Below are 22,237 nucleotides of genomic sequence, written 5' to 3' on the forward strand. Positions count from 1 at the left end.
TGCTGTAGTTCTATTACGAGTTTTGAGCTGGGAGGAACAGAATTACAAGCATGATTCAGAACGTAAGCATGACACAGATACGTACAGGATCACATTTTCTGTTCTGTGTGGCATTAGATGAGAACACTTTGCATCACTGTGCATTTCTTCTGGTATTCAGACCAACTTGAAGCAATGAGCTTATACACATGAACCGTTGCTAGCTGACCATTTTTCTACTTGAATTTGGAATGGATGGAAAGTGACAGGACTTAACAATGTCATTATTACTCTTTACCTCGTTTGTTCTGACGCTCTTTATTAAATTATAGTTGTCTATAGCCGTTTTTTTTGATCTAGGCCTTAACTTCTTTTACACTCAGTTTTGTACTTCTTCATTTGAATAGGATTTTAATTTAAAGGATCTTTCTTGACTTGTAATACAAATCTCTCTACTCACTTTTTTTTTAAAACTGCCCTCTTAATTCTATTAATAAATTGTATATGACTCCCAGTTGGTTCTTTTTTAAAGTTCCATCTCACTCTGAAAGCATTCTGTCATTTTTGCAACACCTTTAATGAAGGTTTCATTAAATCCCTTGATATAGCTGCTGTAATACATTTTAAGTTGTTTGTTTGTTTGTTTGTTTTTTGCTTCTACCATGATGGTGTATTTGAGTAAGTAGGCTGAAATGAATATTACAAGGATGATTCTGTGGGTAATCTCTTAAGCAGGTCCTCAGGCAAGAGTTGTTTTTCATGGCATCTGTAACTCTTTGCTCTAGGAAAAGGCACTGTTACAGCATCTAGAAAGCTAGAGTGTGTCTTAGTGCCTTTAAGTACCATTTATGTATTGATGGTACTTATTTAGCTCTATAGCTTGTCATTATTATTCCCATCCTAGGTAACTGACCAAAACCCTAGCCTTAAGTGCTAGTGTTCATAATAGTGGTATTGTTTTTAAATCCCTGCATGGATAACTGTGTTACTCTAGTACAATTAATTTAATCTTATTAGAACATAACTCGTCTTCAGCATGCCTCTTCTAATGATGTATATTGTTGTCACACTCATGTAACTTGGCATTGAAGTCCTAGTGATTACAGAATCACAGAATCGTCTAGGTTTGAAGAGACCTCCAAGATCACCTAGTCCAACCTCTAACCTAACACTAACCAGTCCTCCACTAAACCATATCATAAAGCTCTACATCTCAACGTCTTTAAAAGACCTCCAGGGATGGTGACTCCACCACTTCCCTGGGCAGCGCATTCCAATGCCTCACAACCCCTTCTGTAAAGAAGTTCTTCCTAATATCCAACTTACAGGGAGTACAGGGGGACAATCACTTCCCTAGCCCTGCTGGCCACACTGCTTCTTATAGAAGCCAGGATGCTGTTAGCCTTCTTGGCCACCTGAGCACACTGCTGGCTCATATTCAGCCGACTATCAACCAATACTCCCAGGTCCTTCTCTGCCTGGCAGCTCTCCAACCACTCATCTCCCAGCCTGTAGCTCTGCTTGGGGTTTTTGTGCCCCAGGTGCAGGACCCGGCACTTGGCCTTGTGGAACTTCATACAGTTGGCCTCAGCCCATCAGTGCAGCCTATCCAGATCCTCCTGCAGATTAGGTTCCTTGCATCGAACTCCAGAAGTACCCATTACCTCTTCATTCATCAGGCATCGCAGGTTGGCTTGAGTGTAGCAGAACATTCATGCGGGTGCTGTTGGTCTAATTTTTTTGTGAACTGTACTTAAAGGGTGTCTCATTCTAAAGCTGCTTCACTCTTCTGCTTGAATGGTAAAACTTCCCCTGTTCCCAAAGAAAGCATAGCATACTTCTTAACCACCTCTTTCCTAGAGGACAATTCAGCCTACCTCTGTAAAGGTACAGGCTTTTCTTCTATTTCCTCCTTGTTTTAGATGGTATTTTTTCTACTTATTTTGAAGTTTTCATAGTTTCTACCAAAGCTAAATCTCTTTTTACTGTGCAGTGTCCTGAGCCACGTGCTGAGCCTGGCATGGCCTATTTGACAGTAATGGCACTTCAGGGAAACACTAGAGTAGGGATTGTTTTAATCTAACAATTTTCATTTTGCTTTTAAGACCTTTTCACCTCTCCCTCATTCATGCCCACCAGCTTTTAACTATTTGCTGAGGTATGTATTGCACCATAGTCTTGTGCAAAAGAACAGGTGGCACTTCAGGGGGGAGGGATGCTGCTGCTTGTGTCTCCCTTATTTTTCCAACTCCAGTTTAGTGTTCTAGCTGTGATGGTTACATCACGATGGTAGAGTCCTTTTTAGATGATTACTGTAGTATTTTCCCATGCTGATAAGAGTATTTGTAGGAGGTAAATTCAAGTATTATCAGCACAATATAAGCTAAAATTCAGTTTTGACTTTTTTTTTTTTTACTGTAGATACCAGGAAATGATGTGCCTGCACAGCTCTCTACAGCGATGAGCAGCAACAGTGAACCAGAAAAAAAGAAAAAGAAGCTACAACAATAGCTAAGTAGAATGGTTAAAACCGCATATGAATTATTTGTATTTCATTTTCCCTATGGGCAAAATGATGGAAACAGTGCTTACTTTTAAAGTACACTTTTTAATAATTTGTAAAACTGCTTTTTTAACTGTTTTTATGAACGTAAAGGACAAAAGTTTTTTAACCAAAATTGTAGCCCTGCTTATCTTATGGAGGAAAATAAATACATCTCCAAAGTGATGAAATTGATGAAATAGATGAAATAGTCATACTATGTTTTTCTGAATAACCTTCTGGACCCTTGTCATCTTAAAAAAAAATAAAATAATGTAGATGTTATTGAACAGGACATAGTGTATATTTATTTTCTGTACCTCCCTTTCTTAGAAGTTTCTATTACTAGTGAAGGAAATACTTAAGAACAAATTTGTTCAGCTGTGAAGAACAATTTTTTTGCTGTAAAGTTGTTAGAAAATAATGATGTCTTTAAGAGCAAGAAAAATACTATTTTCTATCTGTTCTTGGAATTCAGCCTGTCCTAAACAAATAATGCTGCAGGCTCGTGGACATCCTTGAAGGGTTAATATCCTGTGTTTAAAAAAAGGGAAAAGCACAGTAGAAAAAGCCACCCCTCTTCACTAGTAAATCTCATTTCTGTATCCACACATTCATTTGTTCTCAGTTGTTCTGAGAGTTAGAATACGCTGCTTCAACCCTGATTCATCTGATGAAGATAATGAAAGTGTACCCCATTCAAGAGACAGCCTGAACAGCCATGCTAGAAATTGACAGCAGGAATTCACTCTCATAGTGAATTCTGCAAGCTAACCTAAGTAGACAGTAATGCAGGGCAAATCTACCCTTTTGCAAACAAGGGCAAAGAAAGCAAGCCTAGAGGAAGCTCTGCAGCTCAAGACAGCTAAGAAATAAAACCTACTGTTCACAAAAGCTAACTAATATAATAGAAGGATTTCTGAAATTGCCTTATCCTGATAAAGTAAAAAATGGCTTACGTAGCAATGAATAACCTGAGTTACATTAATTAAAAAGCAAGCCCACATCTGCAGGTGTCCAATTAACAAAAAAAAGTTTCAACCACATCACCAGAAGTTTCAGGCTCTCCTTCCGTAAAAAAACAAAGGTTGTCTCTTGGAAAATAAATGCCATGGACTTAATTTACTCTCTGGAAAAGTTCTTTCCCACCAGATTGGGGTGTTGGAGGTATGAGTGATTTTGTGTGCACACTTGCACAATGTGTAGGTGGAAAAGATAAAACCATACCACCGTACAGGTGTTCACCTTTGTCCTATACCTTAAAGCAACATCAGATCGTTGCTTACCTTCAGATAAACTGTTTTAAATGTAATGTTTTGGTACTATTTTAAATTTTATACCAAAATCCAAAAGTGAAGATTGTCACAGTGATCAGTCTGGTTTGCATTGCTACAGTATGGGCAAGTTAGGATACAAGGTCTGATCTTACCCTTTTTTTTTTTTTTGTAAGTCACATTAGATTACTTGGCTATGTAGTTATGTTTTGTGCTGTTGGGGATGAACAAAAGTAACTTTAAGTGTGCTCCCAGACTCAGTGGTAAACTCTGACCACAGCAACTAGAGATACCAAACTTTCAAGGTGGTAGCTATTGAATTCTGTGAGTTCATTGCAGTTGAGCTATCATCTTCCAAAGTGTCTGGGAGTGTAGTAGCTTTCATTCTAGCCTCAGCACAGACTTGTTCTGCCAATCCCAATTCCCACCTCGCAGAGTCCAGAAACCACAATCCCCCATAAAATAGATTTTTCTCCATGATCTTTGGAATCATTGCCCGTGAACTGCTAGTCACTCAGTGGTTTTCTTAATCAGGGGGTCACAGATACAACCGTTGTTTAACAATAGTTGCTCAGCTCTGTGAACACTCATTACAAAGGATTTGATCAGATTTTCTAAAGACTTCAAAAGGAGCCAATTAACATGATTAACTGATCACAATAGAGAAAAACATTGCATTGGTTGAGATGTTTGAATCCCATTACCACAGGTCTAAAAGGCTTGCTTGGAAACTTTACAGATGAAGTCTAGTTTTAAGAAAGACATAGTACTGGGTATGTAACTGGTCCCAGACTTCTATGTATAGCCAGCTGCTGTAAACATAGAGCAAGCATGCCAACCTCACTTCACCTCCTCCCACAGTTCCCCAGTGCTCCCCACCCAAACAATACACACAGGCACCACTAAAGCGACAGATACTGCAAACTGCAGCAAAACACTGAACAATCTAAGGTATGAAGAGAGGTCTTTATTCTGCTTTGCTACTCCATTTACAATTATCCACATTATAAGACTCTTGTTAAAAACTACTGAAATTAATTTAATGTAAACAATGACCATTTTGTGCAACATGTGCCAACCAATGCATTAAGTACAACTAGAGAAACAGAATGATCAAATTATTTCCATGATGATTTGTACAGTAGGTTTCTACAACACAATTATACAAACATAAAAAATATGCAATTTCTCATAAAATAAATAATTCCAATATAACTGAAGACTTAAAACAGGATAGCAAATGCAGTTTGGGGGGAGGTGTCCTTAATTACTTCACACATACACCCGCCATTTTTGGTGTTACCTTTCCCTCATCTTTGAGGAAATACGTATAGAGGGTGCAATCAAACATTTTAGTGATTGCTTTTCCTTTTTTTTTTTTAAAAAAAAATCTGCTACTTTAAAAGCCTCTGATCACTGAACAGATCACTATAAAGAATCAACATTTTTCATTAAAAATGTAAAACCAAGTCTTAACCATAGCTATCATACAGAGCAGTTCAGAAATTGATCATAATTTGCAGTACCCTGGTTATCATCTTCTCCCTCTACACTGTTGTATGCTGTTATTCGTTCCTTTGCACATTCCAGAAATCTAAAGGTAACCTAAAGGTAACCCATTCAACTGATTGTTAAAGAAAATTGTGAGAAACAAAAGACAAAGTAATAAATACGCTTCAATTTGACAATAAGCCATCTTGCCTTTGAGCTACAAATCTTACCAGTTAAGGCTGAGAACTTTTGAATGCCCAATTAAACATACTAGTTTTCCAGAAATCTAAATTAATTCTTTACTTTTTAAAAAATGAATCCTCTAGGATTTATCAATTCCTATCAAGTATTTCCACCTTTTAGTAGGGCACTATTTCAAGTTTATTAAATAGATCTCTCAGGACATTAGGTTCAATTATCATCAGAAACATTACAGAAACACTGATAAAATTGTTACTGAAGTAAGAACAACATACATCATGTTTGCTGGTGAGAAACCTAAAGTGATTTTTATTTGATTTTTATTTTTTGAAATGTGAATACTAAAAACACGTTTTATTGACAGCATAGAAGTTTCCCTTTTTAAAGATATTTTTCAGAAAGACTTCAGTGGTACGTTACCGATGACATTTTTTCCAAGAACTGTTCCATTCATACAATGCCTGCACAGCAGTCCCACCTCTAACACATTGCTTTTTAATGCTATGCAATGCTGCTCATACTTCCACTTCTGAAATTTTTAAAAACATTGTCAGTTTCCCTCAAATTCAGGTTGGACCAACTGTTTCAAGCTTAGTGTGCTGATGGCTATGCATCTGTCACTGTGATGTCGGCCTTTCTGTGGACTGTTGAACAGAGTAGGAAGTAGAATTTCCATCTAGCATCCTGGGACTGGATATCGTTGCTATAAAGAGAAAGAAAGACTACTTCAACCAGAGCAACTACTAAAATGGATGTTTTGAGTAATCCACAAAAAATATAAAGCTTCAGAGCACTACAAACACATAGCCCCCAAATTTCCATTTTTCCCCACATCTCTTCCCTTCCCTCTTACTTAGTAGGGTTAGAAAAATACCAGCCATATTTTTGTTTCTAAACACACACAAGCACATTAACTCCAAATGAACCTTTTTAACAAATCCAATCAAGTTTATTCAAATCTTATTTGATTAGGCAAAGGAAGTTCTGGGCTTCCAGACCCTCCTCATTCCACTGCTTTTGTTCGTTGATGGTTTTCTCAGTATTTCGAGTTTTCTTAAATAAATGCTTTTTGCAAAAACTGCCATGCAAGAATGGTATTTCTAGATACTTTATCTAGATACTCCATTTTTTTGGTAATTCTTGCAGCAGACATAATAGGATTAGGACCAAATGTGAGAGGGAAGTAGAAATGTAATTATTTACTTCCATAATAACAAAGGCTGCACTGTTCCCTTACTGACATACTAAGACCAGTGAAAATCATTGCACCTGCTTACGTTCCTTGGAAAGGATGCTGGAGCATTCATGTTTAACAGCCTGTTATCTACTATGAAACATACGTATATTCCCAACGAAAATCAGCTGAGTTTCATCACTTGATTTAGGCTGAGCCTACCTTTTCCCATTTCCCTATACATTGATGTAACACATATCAACATTTATTAGACAACACAACTGAAGTTCCCCATCAGGACATTACATACCACTTCTGTGAAATCCCTGAATTTGATTTTCATTTTTATGCTTCCAGGTAGAAATGTTGCAATTTGCATTTTGACCAAATACCACGTTATACGTTTTTGCTTTATGGAAACAGGATTGCTTCTCTGGAGATTTTGCTCTCAGCAACTGACTGTCCTTATGGCTTAAAGCACATTCCTAGGTTTATAAGGAAAAGTTTATTTTAAAACCATTTTCACAAAAAATCCCCCAAAGAAACAAGATCCAAACTTACTATCTGAAATTGTCAAGTTAAAGTTAATACCTTTGCCTCCATCTTTCCTCTTCTGAAATGAAAGAGCAATAAAAATGTTTTGTCTTGACAATTGCTGAGACAAGCTGTCAACAAGAATCTCTTAAAGCATACATGCTCTGAATGAGCCAGGCTCAATTCTTTCAGCCAGCAATAGCCATGCTTTTTGCTTTCCATTCTCTGGGGGTTCTCTGTTTTAAGAGCTGAATTAACTACATTAATGTCAGCAATGCAAATTCTAATCCAAAATATAAAATTGAGTTTAATCAGGATCGAGCCATTGCAAGACTGGCCGTGGGAAAAGCCAGTTGTGTGACATTGCTGACCACCTCGAGCATATTTGATAGGAGCCAACTGATTCTGAAGGATAGTCACACATAATCCATATCCACCAGGATGCCTGCGACAGGACCTCAGAGTTGATGAGTATTTTTAGAAGTTAGAGGAAGAAAAGATTCATCTATTCTTCCTGTTATGGGCAGTTATCCTAATCTTAACTGAGCTGAGTCCCAGATTTATTGCCATTGGTCTGTGAGACAGCATCAATCCACTCTACCATGGAAGAGAAGCAGCTATTAGCATATCACATCCAGAACTGAAACCAAGACTGAATGTGCTTTTTTTTTTAAATATATGTGTGTGTGTGTGTATATATATATATATATATATATATATATAATTATATATATAATTACTGGTCACTGCTGTCTCTCCTTCAAAGACCATAAACCATTAAGTAGAAGACAATATAGAACTAAATTTATAAGACCATAATTACTAAGTCTGAGATGACGACTTTTGCTTTCTCCTGCAAAGAAACTGTAGCCCTGCTTCCCTTGCTCTGGAAGAATTCTTCCCCATCTTCTCCATCAGTCACGAGACTAAGAGCCTGGGAATCTTGCTAGTTGTCTTCTGTAGGCTTTTTTAAGGTAGGTCACTACAGGGCTCATAATCAAAAGACTCATCCCACCAAGAGACCCCCACCAAGTCAGCCTTTTAGAAACAGTGAAGAAAACTGGAGGCAAGTTTATAAAATGAAGTGGTGGACAGTATTCCCCCAAAAATGTGATTTTCCATAGGCACTCAAGATTTTGAAAACTAAGCAATAAAAGAAAAAAAGTAAGAACAACAAAATGAAGGACAGACCATAAGCAGCCTCAAAACCTACCCTTTATGCATATACCTCAGTTTCTCGTTAAACTACCTTTTCCTTTATTACAGAATATGTTAATTTAATTGACAGCTTACAATGTTTGTCCCATATTTCTTCCTTGTTTTCAACATACTTGAAATGATGCTATATTGATATGCTGTTTTACGCTTAATTGCCTGACAGTTTTTTTTTTTTCCTCATACCCCCCCTTGAAACTGAGTAAAATAATGAACAGATGAATTAGATGGGAAGACTTTTTTAAGTAATTTAACTCCTACCTTTGTTTTAGGAAGCTGAGATTTATTCTGAAATATGTTAGTATTCACATCATTTTCTCTGCAACTGTTTTCAGCCCCCACAGTATCCATAATGCTGCTTCCACATGTCTGTGTATTATAACCACTGTCCACCTGTAATCAAGAGGAAGAACTTTAAATTGTACTGCAATTTATCACCAATAAATCAAGTATAAAAATCTGAGGGATATGACTTAAATTAAGCTGCGTTAATCAAATGCAACCAACTATCAGATACTAACAAAAGCAAGTTGTAGAATGGTCAGCCAGAATTTGTTTGGATCAAGTTAAATGTATTACTGTATGTAGTGACATTAAAGAAAATCATTAAGTGCTATGTAAGGTCCACTGGAGAAAGGAAGTTGGGGTGGACCCATGGTAAAAGCCCCAGTACAACCTGCAAGCTACATCCGGTGAGGGAAAAATACGCAAATGCATCCAGCATGGCATACATGCTAAACATGCCTTTATTTAGTTCCATTTTATAGGAAAGCAAAAAGGGTTTTGTTTTTACCTGAATGCTGCTGCTGTCACAAGGATTTGCACTGCTTTCCGCTAGAGGCGACATGCACATGCGGGAGTTCTCAATACTGAAAGTGATCCCCGTCATAAAGCTGGTCATGGGTGCATTGCTGTTGCCAATTGTTTCTTTTATCCAAGCGTTCTCCTCTGACACTTCAGCTGCATCAGCCATATCTACAGTATTATTCTCCTTTAAGCCTTCTGTATCCTGAAACGATGACAGCCTTTGATGACAAGCTTCCGAGTGATCTTGTGCAATAGACACAGTTGTTACAACAAGATGTGTACCATGTGCAAAAGCATCACCGTCCTGCTGACACAAGTTTATCCCGTTATCCATTTCTGGGAACCGCACTTCCGCGGGAGCAGAATTTTCTTTGTCCTCATCCTCATCATGATTTTCAACTGCAAATGGTATTCTGATGACAGAAGTCTGATACTGGGCAGATCCCCTACATCCTCCAAGACTCATAGGAGAACAATTTTTAATTGGAGAACAACCATCTATGTAAGGACTTCTTGTACTTGGGGGTGTCATTCTATTGGATGCAGAAGCAATATCTGGAGAACAAAATGTAAGTTTTCTTTGGTCTGTGCACAGGAAAAAAAAAAAACAAAGTTATTCCATTAGATACCAGAAGTCACTATGCTTAAAGCTCTGCAGTACTTGGAATAATTATAACCAACTACACAGTATTTCAGAGAATTGCCTCCTTGCCCCAAGGCCTTCTAGAATCCAAGTTTTACCACCAAATTTTTTTCCAACTATATATTTTGCAAGGCAAACTATGTCTAAGGCTGAGGAGGTCTTGCATTTTCAAACAGCAATGTTATAGTGTTCCCAGGAAAGTGTGTGCAGGCTGGTTCCCCATCTGTTTTCAGAATAAAAAATACGCACACATTCCATAAGCATGTAAAAATTTTTAAGTAGCAATAAAATTGTCAAAAAATTAAAATCAAGTGTGGGGAAACACCAATGCAATCTGTTTATGTAATCGTACTGAAACATTATAAGGCTCAGAGCAGAATCATGCATAAACATGGCTCAAGTCCTCCCAGGTAACAGATGAAAAATGAAAATACTGACATTTTCTAGAGGAACAACAAGGACACCAACGGTTGTCGTTTCTTCTCTAGTCAAGTTCATTTTAAATCATCTTGACCATAACATGATTTGAAAGCTCAAGCTAAATATCCCTTGTCCAATTAAAATGCTTCAGGTCTGACCAAATCAAAACTGTGACCTATCTGCTCAGGCATACAGCTTTAAACCCCCTCCACACACTAGATTAATCCTTCACATTTTGTTCATTAGGTCTCCATTCCTTTTTCTAAATTATTTTCCTTAACTGATTCTTGCAAGCAGATACACTTCCCTGTTTCACATTATTCAGATACTTCACAGCCAACGACTGTGCCAAACAGAAGGAGACTGCTGGCATGCCAAGCCCACTACCTTGTCTCTGAAACAAATTCCAGTAAAAACACTGCTGCTTATTTAATCCAAACGTGTAAATCAAAAACGAGTAATACATATACAGTGAAACCATACCTGACAGTGGTGTATGTCTTATATGAAAAGCAATTGGTGAAAAAGCAGGAGAACCAGCATGTGCAGGAGACCCCTCTGGAAACGTGGGGCTGGTTATGCTTCCCAGACTGTACGCCCTTGTTCCTCCCTGAATAGGACTGGATGAAAACTGACCCTTCAATAACAAAAAAAAATAATTTTCATAATGGAAACTTCAATTAATATGCACACAATAAATTTTCTTATTTACAAGCTTAATATGGCAGTACTGAGGAAAATCTAGCCTTCTAGAGTGAAGACAATCTTTCATTGGTTTGGCTTTGTTCCACCTTTTCACTTGGACTTTACGCCTCCACATAGAAGAGCAATGGCCTCTGTCACTTAATACCAACTGAGAATGTAACACCCATTATATTTAATAACTACAAGAAGCCTAAACCGAGTGTATAGTCAAGTATTTCACCTCAGTTTCTAATACCATGACAGATGAAAGCTGCCTACTATTTATATTGTAATGGAATCAATATCTTTATTGCTTAACTCACAAGCAAAGTAATTTTCCTCAAAAAAAACACACAATAGATCTTGCTTAAGAGTCTGGTGCAAAATATATATTTTAGCGGTATAATTGTGTTACAGGAATGCTTTACTATAGCATGGACTTTTTTTTAAGCTACACTCTTGCTGGAATTATTTTTTTCCATGCACTTCAGCCTCCAAACAGATGAAGCCATACCACCATGCCACCTAAAAGAGCTTAGCTGGTTATCTGGGCATAAGATTCACCCTCAATTTAGGAAACAGGCATAACATTCAATTTTCTAATATTTGTCTATTCATCTGAATTTGCTGGTCAATGGAGAAAAGCTTATGTAGCACTGCATTCAAATATCTGTTTATATGAAAAGTTATTTCTCCCACCACAAGTGAGCTTATGAGCTATAAGGGTTATAATTGTATCATCAGTTTTTATCAGCTAATATTTTAGAGAGCACCTCATCGATTTAAACATTTTTTCCCATATGTACTCATTTTACAAATAACCAGTTTCCAACATATTTACAGGAAACTCCTTGATATAGCAATTCGTACTTGATTTTCATAGCAAAAGGAAATTAAAACACAATGCCTTCTATAGAGAATAGCAGCATGACATTATAATTTTATGCATGATTAAAAATTAGTTCTATGTTCTTTTAAGACTTCTGTTCATATAAATTTGTTCTGAAAATGGAATTTGAAAAAAAAAAAAAAACACCCTTGGTCTAATACCTGCTCTCCCATAAAGCAGTTATAGTGTTCTAAAAAAACATGGCTGTTCATCTTGTTAAATCTGTTACAAAACAGAATTGGTGCAGCCTGCTGTAAAGAGTTTGTGCCAGCTAAGTCACATCCCATCCATCCCCCAACAGGCTACTTACTGAGCTAGATGTTTCCAGGGGGCTTCTGCACCGGACTGGAGATATATCTATTGAACAAAGCACTCCAAGTGGCTGACTACCGCATGGATTATGCAGAGGAGGGGACAAACACTCAGATACACTTCCATTTTCTTCTAAAAACAACTTTCTTCTGAGTGATGAAGAGCTCAGGTTTTCCTGAGACTGATCTGCAAATTCATCAGTTCTAAAATATTCACCTAGAAACGTGGGGGGGAAGTTGTTTCCAGTAAGAACGCAAGAAAAACTTTCCACTATGGAGGCATATATAACAAAACATTTAATCCAATTTACCATTACAGCACGGAATTGAACTAATTTAGGGACCTATCCCAATTTGTTAACATTACAACAATCATTACACTCTACCTACTAAGGTTCTGCTTCTGCCTATCAACCTTTAACACATTAGTCTGCAATTTATTTATTTAACAGAGAGAGGGGCTAGCATCTACTTACTGGCCTGTTTCCAAAACTATATTACTCTTAACATTTTAAATTGGTGAAAGAGATTTTATACTCTATAAGCAAGACAAGACCCTTTCTCAAGTATCTCGTGTGCTCTGATGGTCATGGTGATGTATCCAAAAGATAAAACAGATTGAACTTGACGTTAAAGCAGTTTAGCAGTTTACAGTAGAAGTGCAATATTAACAAACACTCATTCAAATATCTTGCTCTAATTGGTTATTTAGCGTAAGAGATGAAAGTTCACCTGAATTCATGCACTACTTGTTGATGAAAACATTTGTTAAGATCAAACACTGAAGCACTGTGTATGGTTCTATTTTAGTTTTGATAACCAAGTTACATAAGTTTACACTGCAATCTCACAAATAATTTAACTGGCACAATCGGGGGATTGTGAACTTCAATATTGGGATAGGAGCAAGCAGCCAAAAAACTCTGAACTGTCTATTCACATCTCGAAACTGTAAGAAAAGGCCTTTACAGTCCTTTTGCCTAGAGAGCCAAGCAGTCATTGCTTGATCTGGTAGACAGAGAAATTAATTTTGTACTGTTCTCCCTTCCTTCTCAGCAACCATGGCATTTTTGCCACCATTTAACTGCTAGTCACCACCACAGCTTAACTTAAATTAAAGGCACATAATTACAGCACAGTTTTACTCAAGGAAAGACTGGGCTGTAAGCCTTATTGTAGAGCTGACCTAATCACAAGTCACTGTCAAAGTTAACTAACTGCTATATTTGAAGGAGGAAAAAAAGTCTTCTGCTTATTAACAATTTTGCATTTGGTGTTTTAATATAGCTCAAATAATCCTCCTTTTCTTTTATCCTTATGTCTACACTCATATCAACTTTAAGTTGTATGTCAACATACATGCAACATCCAATAACTGGCTATTTTTAAGACCACTTACTAAAAGCTCTAATTCATACATTAAATTTTCATTATTTCATAAGACAAAAACAGCAAAAACAAGACAAAAACACCTTTTCTATTTAGACATCCATAATTAAATTTAGATATTACAAAGCATACCTAGTATTTTCTCTAAATTAAAATCCACTGGCAAAGACAGTACTGTCTGACAAGCAGCTGTAATGAATAAAATCAACAAAATTAGCTTACAGTGACCTTTTAGTATAACTGTAGAAACAAAAATTAACTTTTAAATTACATTGCGATTGAGCTATTTAAAGGTTACAGTTGCAATAAGGAAAAGTGTTAATTAAGACTAGGATTCTGATTTGGCAACACTATACATAGCATACTCATCAAGCCTAGAGATAAAATAGAGGGCTGTAGTACAGAGGCCTCTGGAGAGGCATTCTTAACAGAGAAAATAGGCCTCTGATGAAAAGAAGGATTGAAAAGGAAATGGGAGAAAGACCAAAATACCTTGGAAGAAAAAAATCTGTAATGAAACAGACATCTTACAACATCTTTTAATCTTTTAAACTATTTATTTGGCAGAGAGAATAACCAAGATTTTGTAACCCAAAATGATCCAATACGTTAAAGGTTTCTTGAAACTAATTTACCCATAAACCTGAAGCTTTTATTTACTATTTGTAAATTCAGATAATAGAGCACATATGGACTTGGAAAAAGTACACTCCACAGAGGTTTTTTTTGTTTGTTTGTTTTACTTTTTGAAGACTATGAACCAATATAATAGAATGAAATTACTATAAGAAACAGATATTAAGATAAGCAGTAGCACACAGTTCAAGAACAGTTCTTGAACTAATATTTCTTCAGGAATATTAACCAAAAAATCATTCCCTTTTGAAGTTAAGTAGCCTTTAAAAAGTGGGTTACAGTGCTTCAAAGAAAACCTGTAATTTCACAGACACTGCTTTTTCCTCACCATTGCTTTTCCCAGGCTGCAGAGGTAGCTGTCTTCCAATTGGAGAAATGCTATTTAGATCTATGGCTGTGAAACAGATGAGAATTCAAATTTAAGTATGTGATGCATATAGTTCTGAAACTTAACAGCTGTAAATTAGAATATTTGATACAGAAATTGTATATAGCTGTATTAAAGTTTTGGAGAGATTAGAAAGGAATACTAAAGTTACAATTATATCCGATTAAGAATTACAATATTTCTATTAAAAAAAGCTTTGTGAAATAGCATCAACTTTGCCCAAATCTTTGCCCACTGCAGCCTCCTCTACATTAGAGATTAGAAACAAAACTGGATTATGGCTAGCAAATAGGCTGCATTAAAAGTAAAATACATTTGCAAAAAATTATGCAGTCCAGACTTGAAGACAAAGAATCTGCCACTCTATCCTTTTTATACAGCATTACACCACTTTGTTTCACCACTCACTTTCCCAGGTCTAGGATTGTGGCTTATGTTCTTTGCTCAAGAATTTATTATTTTAAAATTGACAATTCAAAACCCACTATCCATACCTTGCATCTCCTTGAGGAAGTATTTTAATAGTTTATCAAAGACCCCAAACACTTATTTAAGAATTTCCTGCCACACAGTATTTCAAAGCCAACACTTGTTCAGCTTCTAAGCCACCTACTGTGCGTTGACTATGTTATTAATATTGTTATACGATTTTAAACAAAACCTAATAATGGCATATATTAAATAAGTTTAGAAAACCCACAACATACAGTGATAGTGACATAGCAGGACACAGAGGACAACAGGAACTTACATACCAAATAAAGGTAGAAAAATATAGAACTCTGTTCCCATACATTTATACTGACAGGAAAGCAATCAGAATATGAGAAAGATGACAAAGAAAAGAATGAAACGGAAGACCCAGCTATTATCACTACTGGCTTAGCAAAGTTGTGTGTGTGAACTAAGCTGGTTGGAGAAATGTTATGACAGGAAGAAGATTTAAGAACAGGATCCAAAAGATGAAATAGAAAAAAATTAAGATGCTGGATTAATAAATAATTTTTAAACTAAGAAAGCACTTGGAGAGAACTGTTAGAAATCCATCAGTTGTGCCATCTTTTATTAGTGGTTCTTGAAATTTGAAGTTAAAAAAAGCAACGGATAATTTTTTCAAATGCTAGACAATTCTAGGTGGACAGACAAAAGCTACTTACATTTAGTTGAATTAAACTGAGAAACTTGCTTGCCTTCATGATCAGTCCAAGGAGAAGGAACTATGAGTCTTTTTGTGAAAAACTAGAGTAAAATAGAATAAAAAACAGCTTAGCATTTTTAAGAATTGTGAACTCCCAGCTTATTTTAGATTAGTACTCTGACCAAGAAAAAAATTAAGGCATACCTTTTACTATTAACAGACCTATATTTAAGAATTTTACTTCTTCCTTCCCCAAACCTACAGGAAAGTTTTCTTATACCTATATATTGTTATTTCAGGTCCCAAGTTATTAATGAGGAACAGTTTGATTTAAAAAGAACCCGTGTTCTGAATGTCATATACCAGCTCAGATCTTTCAAGTCTGCACAATGAAAACTGTAGACACTTAATTAACATTAACTATCCATTTAAAAAATTGAATCATCTCTACAGCACTTACTGCATACTACCATATTTGCAGCGTAGTTTAACATACTTAAAAAAAAATAAAATTTGAAATTAAGTTGTTGTACTTTGACAACTGAGCTATTTTGCAAAAGTAGAAAAGAAACTCTGCAGTAACAGTAAGAAATGTGTATGACCAAGGCTTTTTGGTAATATTAGTTCATATGGCTTAGTTGTTTCCATACCTGCTGTCAGTTATACTCTAAAACTAGTCTGATGTTAAGAACATAAACACTATTACTTAGCCTCAAGAAACATGTGGCAAATTCTGTTCTCACAATAAAAGCAAGACTGAAATTGAAGCAAGAAATCTCAACGTGAAATGCGCAACTACTACAGGTGTGATTTTTATCCAAGTTCCCGAGTTATCATTTCCATGCTGTTCTTAGGCCTCACAAGGAAGTTTTTTTTTTTTTTTTTTGGGGGGGGGGGGGAGGGGGAGAAGTATGTAGTTAAAACAAATTAACATTTTAGAGCATAGAAAGTTTGATTACCTCCTCAATGGCTTTTTGCCTTCTGTCTTCTGTCTCCTTATCAATTCTAAGGAACAAAAAACAATTAAGTTACAAAACTATTGCAATTGGAAAAAAATAGAGTCCGACCATGTAGTCTTTTTTTTAAAAAAGCATATTTATAAGAGAAATATGATAAACGAAATCATACTAAACTTTAAGACTTCATGTTTTTACTGTTACAAGCAATAAACTCATACTACAAGTTCAGAAATGGACAAACATATGACAATTACTTTAATTCACTTCAAAAAGTTGTGTACAATTTACAGATACAGATTTGCTGACCTTCTATTTACTCTTTGTATCAGTAAGCATATTTTTTAAATATGAACAATGGCTCAATTATAGTTGATTTTCCAAAATAAACCATTTACTCACATTGAACTTTGTAAGCCTAATATGGTAACAGTTCAAAGGAGCTTACTATAAAATCAAGTAGAATAAAATATTTGGAAAAAAAGAGAGCAACAGAACATATTTAGAGCACATTTGCACACTCAAATTTCTGACACAGCCTACTTTCCCAGCACAGGGTTCTCCCTTTAAAATAGCATAGTGTTTCCTGAGCTGAAGAAACTATTTTTCAATTTGAACCAATTAACACATTCCCTTAACACACCTTTTGCAAAAAAAAAATCAAGAAGCCTAATCTAAAAATAGTCATTAAAATTTGCAACTACTTCTACCACCTTCAAATATTTGAGCTTCTCTGTTTATATTTCCTCTAACAATCACATTCAAGTCTCAATTACTACTTTCTATTTTATAAGATTCACAATAGATTACAATGACTTTTCATCATTTTAGAAAGATCAATCATAATACTTTGCGGTAGAGTTAGTATCCTGAGTACATAATATTAAAAATCAGTCAGGTAACAGACATTATTTGCTAAAAAAAAAAACAACAGATATAGGTGTAGCTATACATAAATAAAGTTTCCCTCGTAGCTCTCTTTCTTTGATGAGAATCAGACTTTAAAGAGTTCTACAGTACTTTGATATGCTACCTTTCGCATCATCTAAGCAGATGTAGCTGAAGACATTATAAATGACTGTTCTGTGAAGATGCTTGCACAAAATGGTGGTACAGTACCAAAAAAGTAAACATACAATCATTGTTTAGTTACGCATACTGGATCATGAGTAATAAGCATCCCTGCAAGTCAGACTCCAAAGGACGAACAGTGAAACCGGGAAAGCAGCTCCCACTAAAAGCACTGACTAGTGCAGAGATAGGATGGGTTTTCTTTAGTGCCTAACTCACGAAAATAAAGTGAAAGTGGCCTGTGTATTTAACAGGAATAAAAGCCAGTCTTGCACACAACTTCAAGCAACAGAGCACTTCCAGCTTTGACACGCAGAATGCAAGACAGCATAGATTCTACCACCAGAAAGTAAAACCAAAAAGTTCCTGTACAAGACTGTGCCACAGTAACAAAACACAGCTATGTAAATTACTGATATGCCTTCTATTTTTCCTTAACAGTTTGCCAGGAAAAGGTTCTTGAAATTGCTTTATAAATAATGCAATGAACATACAGCACATAGATGATGCCCAGTTTATGAAAACAGTATTATTGCACAAACCTAAGTCTACATATAATACACACACACTACACAGAGTGCTCTGGCACTGGTGCTACCCAAGGTTTTCATTACGTACTGGAGAATTAACAGTTTGAAATATACCCCAAATTCCTTATGCTTGTGGTTCTTTGCAAGTGCCTGAGAAAATGACTTTGTTAATGAGCTTTATTAAAACAGTATATAGTTCAGGTAACGTTATTTTGGATGCCCCGTCCCTGGAAGTGTTCAAGGCCAGCCTGGATGGGGCTTTGAGCAACCTGGTCTGGTGGGAGGTGTCCCTGCCCATGGCAGGGGTTGGAACCAGATGAGATTTAAGGTCCTTTCCAACCCAAAACATACTGTAGTTTTCAAAACACATGCTTCAAAAAGTCTTTTTTTTTTTAAATCAGAAACTTCTAATGTCAAGAGCTGCATATGACACTTTTTAGTTTCTGTAAAGCAGTATTTATGCAAGATAAATTAAAATCAGTTGTCATACAAAGTTTTACATACATACTTCTCTCTCTCCCCCTCCATGCATCCACCCATATACATGACCCACAGATATAGCCCAGGACAGTTATATTCTTTCTACATCTCTACTATAAACAGAAAATCCTATTCCTTCTTACACCTCCTTCCTGTCCAAAAAGAGCAACGAAAATACAGTCAGACTGTAAGAAAAACTGTCTAATCCACAACATCCAGAGGACTCTCGCCCTGAACAGCCCTCTATCTGTTCCTCCATTTCATTTGCAGGACTTGGAAGTCCTACAGGAATAAACTGGAAAGAAGATTGTTTTACTATTCCTTTACTATGGTGCTTCGTGTCATGAGGTGCAATTCTTTGTGGAAGTTCACATCTGAGAAACATATGGGACTACTTACAGGAATCAACACTTTTTATCTTCCCTTGACTACCTTTGACACATCACTGCATTAGTAGCATTAAATACCATCCTTCAACCTGTGCACTGACTACCAAGCCTGTTTTACTTGCTCGTATTCCCCCCCACCATGAAAAGATTCAAAGAAAGGACACAGTTGTGATCAAGATCCCATATAACCTCAAGTAACTAACTTAAAGACAAAGATTTTAGGCTTTTCTCCTTCGCATTAGTTATAATCGTACTTTTCAAAAATAGTACTGGCTTGTCAATACTGGCTTTTCCAGCTTTATCCTTCTGCATGTGTCCCAAAGACAGAAGAAGTCCATGCTTCCTGTGTGTCAATGCTGAACGCTCTGAGAAGATAAACTGTGTTGTGATAAGAACAGGATTGTGGCAAGGCAGGAGAGGTAGCTAGATAGTAGTTATTGGCAAGTTATCTTTCCTGCTTTTGTTGACTGCTGTATCTGTCTTCCAAATTGCAATCTTAGAGGCACTGCTGTTCTTAACTTTAAAAAAAGAGTAATACAGAGGAGCCTCATCTAAAGACTATATCCACATCAGGGACATGTAAAAATTTATGTTGTAAGATTTGAATAAAAGATCTTTAATGTTGTGAGAAATACCAATAAAGCAAACAAACAGTGTTCTGCTATTCAAGCTAAGTTAACTGCCTAAAAACAGATGGTGAGTTACCTAGCATGACTCAAATACATTGCTTGGCGTCGAACATCTTCTGAGTCAATTTCCACAGGATTTATTAGAGCAAGCTGGTCGATAGACCATCTAAATTTTCCTGGTGTCTAAAATAAAAAAAAAAAAAAAGAAATGGAAACTTAATGCTTGCTAGTGAAATATTATAAACATAAAACCACAGGACAAATACCTATAGAACAACATAGCCATAACTTGTAGATAATTTGTCAAAGCCAATCAAAAAAGTTTCTACTTAAATGACCTACTTCCAAAAGAAAACAACAACACAACAAAACCCCACCTCAATCAGATTTTTTCATCTTGGTAGTGGTATGAAAATGATTTGTGAGATTATATGAAGTGGAAGCCTATTGGTAACATTTACAAATCTAGTTGTCATTTTTCCCCCTCAATTTCTGAGGACAAATTTACTAAAGATCTAGAACATGGGATAAAACTGCTTCTGGATTGCCACAATGAAAAATGTGGTTCCCTGAAAACGCATTATCTAATGTTAAACACATTAGATAATCTAATCTAATCCAACATATCCAAATAATATAGCAACCTTCCTTTTATTCCACTTTTCCAAGGAGCCTCAGGAGTTGTAATACCATATGCAGACCACAAAGGCACACTTTGGGGGAATGCTGTGCATAGTTCACAACAAAATACAGTTCAAGAATAAAGCAACCTCCCTCCTTTATTTAATTAAACACTTACGTACAAAACACTGAGCAAATGATCTACCAAGTCTACCCTTTTAGCTTCACCAGCGCAGCCCTCTGCAAACCTTATTGAGGTAATTTCCAGTGAAAATCAGAATGCAATTTACAGCTGAAAAATGTGTTCCATACACATGTGCAATGCATGATATATATGCAAGCAGCTCATGGTAAAAGTAAAAATAACTGTTGCTTGCACACAGACTGCTTAGCACTTAAGTAGGATTTGGTTTTGTTCCACTTAATGTGGGACAAGAGCACCACTGCCATACTTATTTTTTAAAACTGTTCTTTATTCTTTTATTTTTCTTGTATTTACCAAGTATATGCTAACCTATTGGCACACCACATATTTAAAGTTTAAAATAATTGTTATTATCAATAAGGTACGAAGACTGAGCAACAATGTTAGTACTTTAAGAAGCACGCTGAAGTCATCAAAAGAACCACAGAAATGCCACCAAATTTCTTGGCTTAGTACTACACTAAAGTACACTAAAATAAAATGCAGTGTTCAAGCATTTTACAACATTAGTGCTATACGTAACATCTATATAGCTATCTAAAGACTAGATCTTACAGACGAAGATTTTGTTGACTTAAAGACTGAAGGACTGGAGACAATCTGCTCCTGAAGTGTATAATAATCGCTTGGACTTTCAAAAGGATTCAGGACCACGGCTCGTCCTGGAGTTTCAGGCGTGATCTGCATTTTAGCTTCTTTGGTATCACCCATGCCAATGAGCTGTGCCTAGAAAAGAGAGAGAAAAGGGAGAGGGGAAGGAAATTAGTATTCTGGTGTGTTTTTTTGGGGGGGTTGTCTTAATGATTTTAAGGAGCAATGGTTTAACATTAGGAGCCAAGAGAGTAGTAAAGATAGGTAACTTGGGCTTGGTGATACTGACTTTTTTTTATAAGATCATAAAGATTGGACAAGCCCTCCAAGCCCATCTTGTCCAACCATCACCCTACCACCAATGTCACCCACTAAGCCATGTCCCTAGGCACCAGGTCCAACCTTTCCTTGAACACCCCCAGGGACAGTGACTCCACCACCTCCCTGGGCAACCTGTTCCAATGCCTCACTGCTCTTTCTGAGAGGAAATTTCTACTAATTTCCAACCTAAACCTCTCCTGGTGCAACTTGAGGCCATTCCCTCTGGTCATATTGTTAGTTACCTGTGAGAAGAGGCTGACCCCCAGCTCCCCACACCTTCCTTCCAGGTAGCTGCAGAGAGCAATGAGGTCTCCCCGGATCCCCCTCTTCCCCAGGGGGCACAACCGCCCCGACCCCACACCGACCCACTCCCGCTCAGCATTGTTCCCTGAGGGGACAGCGCGCGAGCAACCCAAACACCGCTCCCGAAAGCCTCAAAAAGCAAAAGAAAAATTCAATTAAAAACCAAAGACGTTTAAAAAGCATCGCGGCAGCGCTGAAAGCGAGCGCCCCCCCCCCCCTCCTCCCCTCCCCTCACGTACCCCCCGGGCCCCCCCGAGCCGCGGGCGCTGAGCGCGGCCGTTGTGGCCGTTGGCGGGCGGTTGCCGGGCGCCCGCTGCCGCTCGCCCCAGCTCAAAGCGGCCGCGGCCGCGGCGCCGCCAGGCTCTTTAACTACCCCCGCCCCCTCCGCGGCGCTGCCCAATCAGAGCGCGCCGCCCCCGCGGCCGA

At 37.0% G+C, this 22,237-nt stretch overlaps 2 protein-coding genes across 2 annotated transcripts in view; one reads left to right on the forward strand and one right to left on the reverse strand.

The window, feature by feature from the left end:
• DIS3 (DIS3 homolog, exosome endoribonuclease and 3'-5' exoribonuclease) overlaps positions 1-2,816 on the forward strand; it is a 30,118-nt gene extending 27,302 nt beyond the window's left edge. Inside the window, exon 21 of the mRNA XM_027472942.3 lies at positions 2,401-2,816. Within this exon, the coding sequence (XP_027328743.1) occupies positions 2,401-2,490 (90 nt within the window). The 3' untranslated portion in view covers positions 2,491-2,816. The remainder of the gene's footprint in view (positions 1-2,400) is intronic.
• A 1,926-nt stretch (positions 2,817-4,742) lies between these two features.
• Positions 4,743-22,198, reverse strand: BORA (BORA aurora kinase A activator). The gene is made up of 13 exons (XM_027472932.3): positions 22,051-22,198; positions 21,152-21,322; positions 19,847-19,953; positions 16,675-16,720; positions 15,735-15,816; positions 14,518-14,583; positions 13,686-13,742; positions 12,164-12,381; positions 10,764-10,917; positions 9,204-9,802; positions 8,672-8,803; positions 6,972-7,146; positions 4,743-6,190 (listed from the first exon to the last, which is right to left on the reverse strand). The coding sequence occupies exons 2-13, from the start codon at positions 21,305-21,307 to the stop codon at positions 6,105-6,107; spliced, it is 1,878 nt and encodes a 625-aa protein (XP_027328733.2). The 5' UTR covers positions 21,308-21,322; positions 22,051-22,198; the 3' UTR covers positions 4,743-6,104.
• Between the last annotated feature and the right edge of the window lie 39 nt (positions 22,199-22,237).

Source organism: Anas platyrhynchos, chromosome 1, assembly GCF_047663525.1.
Source record: "Anas platyrhynchos isolate ZD024472 breed Pekin duck chromosome 1, IASCAAS_PekinDuck_T2T, whole genome shotgun sequence".
NCBI classification, from domain to species: Eukaryota; Metazoa; Chordata; class Aves; order Anseriformes; family Anatidae; genus Anas; species Anas platyrhynchos.